At 37.4% G+C, this 7,087-nt stretch overlaps 1 protein-coding gene across 1 annotated transcript; it reads right to left on the reverse strand.

The window, feature by feature from the left end:
- Window positions 1–224: 224 nt before the first annotated feature.
- LOC121025323 (NKG2-D type II integral membrane protein-like) lies at window positions 225–6,695 on the reverse strand. Its single transcript, XM_040467863.1, has 3 exons — window positions 6,387–6,695; window positions 3,658–3,815; window positions 225–402 (listed from the first exon to the last, which is right to left on the reverse strand). Exons 1-3 carry the CDS (start codon window positions 6,457–6,459, stop codon window positions 289–291), a joined length of 345 nt encoding a protein of 114 aa, XP_040323797.1. The 5' UTR covers window positions 6,460–6,695; the 3' UTR covers window positions 225–288.
- Window positions 6,696–7,087: the final 392 nt, after the last annotated feature.

A 7,087-nucleotide genomic window follows, 5' to 3' on the forward strand; every position in this document is an offset into this window, starting at 1 on the left:
CCTGCAACCATATCTGTGGACATGCTTGTACCATAGGACATACAAGATACAAAAGCAAAATGCCATTTCACTGCGTTTGGAAGGACCTTCCATTAAAGAACATGGAATAAATCATGCTCTTTGGGTCTCTTGAGGTCTCAGATTTGCATTCAGTTGCCTATCTGAGAAATGAAAACAAATGGGAGGAAAGATATTCCCTAAGTCCTCAAGGATGTGTTCCTCTTCTTCACCAATAATCTACCAATCCGTTACTGAGCAGGAAAGGAAGCAAGGCCATGAAATGAAAACTTACAGCTGCTGAGATAGGGGTGAGCCATCCAGCCATTTCCAGTGATACCCGCTTTCTTGAACTCTACTTAATCCAATCCAATGATTGTATTTTATTTTTGATTGAATAAGGACCTGTGACAAAATTGGAATTATTAGTATTATTCATAGTGTCAGTGAAAACATCTTACCCACAGAGGACTCATAAATAAAACACTGGGCACTTTTATCTTCAAACACCTTTTATGATAAATGGAACAGGCAGGCTCATTTCTCCATGGGGTAGACAAGACACAAGAATGGAAATGCTTCAGTGAAGGACTCACTCAAGTCTTTGTGACTGGATCCAAGATATCAGCAAAGGGAAAAAAACAAATCTCCGTATATGATAAAGTAGAGAGATAAATGTGATTGCACTAAATCAGGAACTTTTCCTCTTCATAAGACGCCTTACAGCATGTGAAAAGACAAGCCTCAAGTCTGGAGATATATGCAATAATTTACAGAACAAATACATATTTCTAGAAATAAACAAGGAAAAAAATTATCCAATAAGAAAAAAAATGAACAAATGAGAACATATTTCAAATAAATGGGCAGTATAGCCAAGAAATAGAGAGAGAGATGCCAAGCTCACTAGAGATCAGGAAAATTCAAATCAAAGCCACCAGGATATATTTTACTAGTATTTAATTGGCAGAAATTAAAAATAACAGCACCAACTTTGTGGGATGGTAGATATCAAATCCATCTTTCAAAATGTTGCTAAAATCATACTGAAATGTAATTTTAAATTATCACATGAAAATGGACCTTTAGGAACGCTGTCCCCAATGATTTCACTCCTACGGTGATTTGTGGTCAAGAGAAGTGAGGACACACAAGAGAGTTTTGCACTGAGACATGTCTAAGAATGATTCATGAAGGACTGTTCCTAACCACAAAAGGTAGAAACAACCCAAACTTTCATCTTGTAGAGATTCTTAGCCACACTGGGGAATATTATACAGCAGGGAAAAGGAAGAGACTATAGCTACAAGCGGTAAAACTCTGTATCCCATTAATTTGCTCTACACACCTAAGGAAATAAAACTTCCTTGAGAATTTTCCTTCTGTATGCAGTGGATATCATACAGTCTGTGTTAACAGTGTGGGCACTGAATAATGCATGCAGTGTCTAAAATATCTCTACCATAAAAATTCTGTAAGTTCTTTGTAATCATTATTCCAATTGGCATATTGAATGGAAAGTAACAAATTAATGTCCTTGGCTATAAGCAATATAATTGAATCTCTCTCAGCCTCTCTCTCTCTCTCAAACACAAATGTACCCAAAAATACACACATGCATCAATATTTCTTCACAGTAATTACATTGTATCAGACAAATTTGAAGAGTGTATATTGAATGCCTAAGGAAAACGGATGGGAATTATAGAAGTGTGGCAAAAATAGATGTTATCATTTCTAAGTCTCCGAATAAACACTGATGTTAAATGTCCCTTGATTCTTTCACTCACATAATTTTGCTAGATCGTAGGGGTATGCATAGGTATCAAACCCAATTTCAGTTTGCAGTATCAATGGACTTAAGCCCCTCCTGTCATTACACTCCTGGGCTTGGTAAAGCAGCAAAACATGGCAAATCCTAAACCATCAGTGTAAAAGTAATGCTGTTCTGTAGCAAAGTCGATCTCCAGTTCGGAGAGTGTATCAGCAGCCCAGTTCAGATACTGACAGCCAAGCTCTAATCAAATTAGGTGCTAGACTATGAAACTCAGATTTTGCTCTAAACAATGGCAAAAGTCTCAGGGAATTTCTAAGGCTCTAGATAGTTCCTGGAAAAACAGGGATAACATGTATAAGAAGTTTCATGGAAACTCTGAAGTCCAGAAACTTCAATGGCAGGACTGAAACTGAAGAAAACTGAATAGGAAATGACAGGGGAAATACGGATTAAAAATAAACTTAATTTGTGAAAGAAGAAAACTCCAACCATTTGGAAGTTGATTGATAACAGCTGAGGTTGAAATCAATCAAGGTACTTATTAGGTCCTGGATTTTTAGGTCCTGGATTATTAGGTCCTGGATTATTGGTCCTGGATTTTTAAAATTTGCTTGAACCAATGTGCTAATATGTACTTCATTTGTTTCTTATACTTATGAGTGAATCATTCACATTCATATCATTATTTTAATAAGAATTTTATAAACAAGAAACACAGGGCTCTTTTTGTTTGTTTGTTTCTTTGTTTTTGTTTTTAGATAAACTTTACATGCAACATGGGATTGAGCTCACAGATCAAGAGGCACATGGCCCACCAACTAGGCCAACCACATGCCCCTGAATATTGGCCTGGTTTGGGTTTTATTTTGTTTTCTTTTTTGAAAACATAGGGCTTTTAACTCATCCTTCACAAGACACTAATAGAAATATCACTGCTAGACCTAGATCATGTAACTAGAACTCAGCGCCTACATGGAACATTTATGGAATCATTAGAAGGAACCCCACAGAATCCATTCTACTGACTTTATATTGCCAAACATTAAGTGTAATGCCAAATGTGATCTAGATTTTCTCTTCTAGAAAAGGGAGGCTTTCTATGTCATTCTGGATTATAAGCAAAAGAAAAAAATCATTTCCAAAGAATCATTCCAGGGTGCCTGGGTGACTCCATTGGTTGAGTGTCTGATTTGGGCTCAGGTCATGATCACACGGTATGTGAGTTTAAGCCCCACGTCGGCTCTGTGCTGACAGGTAAGAGCCTGGAGCCTGCTTCAGATTCTGTCTTCCTCTCTCTCTGCCCCAATCCCACTCGCACTCTGTCTCTGTCTCTTACAAAGTGAATAAAGGTTAAAAAAAATAATTAAAAAAAAAAGAATCATTCTAGCTACATTCAACCTCTTCATTTTTCAACCTCTTTTCCCATGGCCATGAAGGGAGAGACTCATCCTTCCGTTGAAGTTGAATCCCTCCAATATACTGATGAAGGAACAATAGAACTCAGTACAATGAGAAATTATCTCTTTAGAATGCTCATAACCTTGAAGCAGTTGTTCTTTTGCCCTGTATTAGCCCTGAGAAGATAATGCTCAGCCATTTGAAGCATACTAAGTGTTAAGATGCAATATATACAATACTAAAGACTGATAATCATTCCATGGCATGCCCAGAAGAGCTGTTCTTCTTGATTTCTTTCAATGGTTCTTCGTGGTCACCTTCGTGGTCACCTATGTCTCTTCCACAGAGAAATCTGCACCAGTTAACAAAGTGCTTCAAAACAACATGCCAAATAATATTGGAGGAAAGTCGAAACAATTATCTGAACTCCAGACATGCCTTGCATACTCAAAGCGTTTACATCAGGTTTAGGAAAGTAGACATACTTGCTCCTCTTTAGTATCAATCTTCAGGAGACTAGCCTGCAGATCTTGGCATGACACCATGCTCCTTTCCCAAGTTTTCTCCTCTTTTGAAAAGTGGTAACAGCTTTTTCCACGGCAGTACCATTTTCCTTGAGATGTGTCATCGTCTTCATTCCATGCTCATGGATTGGAAAACAAACATTGTTAAAATGCTGACACTACCCAAAGCAATCTACACATTCGATGCAATTTCTATCAAAATAACTCCAGCATTCTTCACAGAGCTAGAACAAACCCAAAATTTGTACAGAACCACAAAAGACACTGAATAGCCAAAGGAATGTTAAAAAAGAAAACCAAAGCTGGACACATCACAATCCTGGATCAAGCTGTTTTACAAAGCTTTTTCACCAAAACAGTATGGTACTGGCACAAAAGTAGACACACAGATCAACGGAACAGAACGGAGAACCCAGAAATGGACCCACAAATGTACGGTCAGCTAATCTTTGACTAAGCAGGAAACAATATCCAATGGAAAGAAGACAGTCTCTTCAGCAAGTGGTGTTGAGAAAACTGGACAGCAACATGTAGAAGAATGAACCTGGACCACATTCTTATGCCATACACAAAAACAACTCAAAATGGATGAAAGACCTAAATGTCAAAACCATCAAAATCCTAGAGTAGAAAACAGGCAACAACCTCTTTGACCTCATTCACAAGAACTTCTTACTTACATGAAGACATATCTTCAGGGGCAAGGGAAACAAAAGCAAAAAGGAACTATTGGGACCTCATCAAGATAAAAAGCTTCTGCACCGCAAAGGAAACAATCAGCAAAACTAAAAGGCAACCGACGGAATGGAAGAAAATATTTGCAAATGACATATCAGATAAAGGATTGGTATCCAAAATCTATAAAGAACTTATGGAACTCAACACTCAGAAGGCAAATAATCCAGTGAAGAAAGGGACAAAAGACATGAACAGACACTTTTCCAAAGAAGACATCCAGATGGCCTACAGACACATGAAAAGATGCTCCACATCACTCATCATCAGGGAAATACAAATCAAAACCACAATGAGATACTACCTCACACCTGTCAGAATAGCTAAAATGAACAATTTGGGCAAGAACGATGTTGGCAAGGATGTGGAAAAAGGGGAATGTTTATGCACTGCTGGTGGGAATGCAAGCTGGTGCAGTCACTCTGGAAAACAGCATGGCTGTTTCTCAAAAAATGAAACATAGAGCTACCCTATAATTAGAAACAATAATGGCACTACTAGGCATTTGGCCAAAGGACACACAAATGCTAATTTGAAGTGTCACATGCACCCTAATGTTTATTGCACCAGTATCAATAATAGCTAAATCATGGAAAGAGCCCAAATGGCCATCACCGATGAATGGGTAAAGACGATATATTCTACAATGGAATATCACTCAGCCATCAAAAGGAATGAACTCTTGCATTTGCAACAATGTGGGTGCAAGTAGAGTCTATCATGCTAAGCAAAATCAGTCAGTCAGAGAAAGAGAAATATAAGATTTCACTCATATGTGGAATTTAAGACACAATATAGATAAACATAGGGGAAGATAAGGAAAAATAAGCTAAACACATAAAGGGAGGCAAACCATAAGAGGCAAACCAGAAGAGACTCTTCAATACAGAGAACAAACTGAGGGTTGCTGGAGGGCTGTTGAGTGAGGGGAGGGCCAAATGGGTGATGGGCATTAAGGAAGGCATTGTTGGGATGAGCACTAGGTGTTGTATGTAAGTGATGAATTCCTAAATTCTACCCCTGAATTTATTACCAGATTATATGTTAACCAGCTGGGATTTAATTTTTTTTTAAAGTAATGTGTCATGATCTTTATCTTGAAAATAAAAGCCACATGATCCTCAACCACAAGACCACTTAGAGACGTATGCTTTTTTTATGTATACATATATGTGTATATATATATATATATATATATATATATATATGTATATGTATATCTTGCTTACATCAGACTGAATGACTAAAAAATAGGTGGTTTTCCTGTGTCCCAAAAGTCTCATGTTGAGAATAGCTTTGGGGCCAAATTGTGGAGCCAGTGACTGACAGTCGTCAGACCATTGTTAGATGATACTGAGAAATCTTGACTTCCCAAGTACAGATATACTGCTCCAATAGGAAGCAGTTCTCCCTTCCGGAGAAATCCACCTAAGTGAATATAAGAGGATGGTATTAATTCCAAGAGATCTAGACTGGAGAAAATTCATCCACAAGCAGAAATGAATCAAGTCAACATCACTTTGTGAAAGTCAAGAGTTCAATTAGCTAGAAGAAAGAAAATGGATTTAATTTTATTTATTTTTTTTTAAATTTTTTTTTCAACGTTTATTTATTTTTGGGACAGAGAGAGACAGAGCATGAACAGGGGAGGGGCAGAGAGAGAGGAAGACACAGAATCGGAAACAGGCTCCAGGCTCTGAGCCATCAGCCCAGAGCCTGACGCGGGGCTCGAACTCACGGACCGCGAGATCGCGACCTGGCTGAAGTCGGACGCCCAACCGACTGTGCCACCCAGGCGCCCCAAAAATGGATTTAATTTTAAAAAGTGAGAAAAATTAAAGGACTTGACAAAATACAATGTAAAGTTTTAAAGTGATATATTAAAATGGAACAGAATGAGAAAATTCCATGGAGGAAACAACTGTAAACTATCAGTATAATCCTTCAGTACATACCTGTAGTGGGTAGTAAAATTAAATGATCTTCAACTTCTGCTAAGGAAGCATTCTTGTCTTCTGGTGCTTTCATATCTTGCCTGATTTCTCCAGACCACCCGTGAGAAACTTCAATTCATATTATAAAAATAAGGTCTTGAATGCTTGCAATAGATCATTTTATTATAATCACTCACCCTAATTCTAAATGGCACAGTGAGTGGCACTGACTAAATGAAAGTACGATCAGAGAAAATGCCAGGTTACAATATGTCCAAGTGTCAGAACATAAAACAGATTTTTAAATAAAATGATAACTTGCTATACATTATTTTGGAAGTACGTGAGAGAGGAATCAATTTTTATAAAACAGAAATGTAAACAGGAAGTGAAATATACTTTTAGTTTCTATGTCACCTACTCTTCAAATAATGATTACAAAGTTAGTGAAATTAGTAGCCAGTATTTTATTTAGCATGTAGTATTTGCACAGGAAGCTAAACACCAGGGATTTGACTCTCCTCTAGTACATGCTTATAATTAATTCACTGAATATACATAGAGGAAGAGCACACATGGCGACTTCTAATATGCAAAAAGTAAGTGAAAAATCTCTGAGCAAATTGGCAGTATCTTCTCCAAACTCACAAATAAAAAAGTGTAAAATCACGCAGTATATGGCTCTTTAAGTGTACAAACACGAAAAGAAAGGTCCCTTAATG

Source organism: Herpailurus yagouaroundi, unplaced genomic scaffold, assembly GCF_014898765.1.
Source record: "Herpailurus yagouaroundi ecotype Mexico unplaced genomic scaffold, PumYag 67619, whole genome shotgun sequence".
Lineage (NCBI taxonomy): Eukaryota > Metazoa > Chordata > Mammalia > Carnivora > Felidae > Herpailurus > Herpailurus yagouaroundi.

Bases quoted from the DNA above. Each gene is read 5' to 3' on its own strand.
- LOC121025323 (XM_040467863.1), bottom strand. From the start codon at position 6,459: ATGAAAGCACCAGAAGACAAGAATGCTTCCTTAGCAGAAGTTGAAGAT. The intron at 3,816-6,386 runs GTATGTACTGAA...CCAATCCATGAG, and splicing joins AATTTTACTACCCACTACAG to CATGGAATGAAGACGATGAC. The intron at 403-3,657 runs GTATGTCTACTT...ATTTTGTCACAG, and splicing joins TTGATACTAAAGAGGAGCAA to GTCCTTATTCAATCAAAAAT.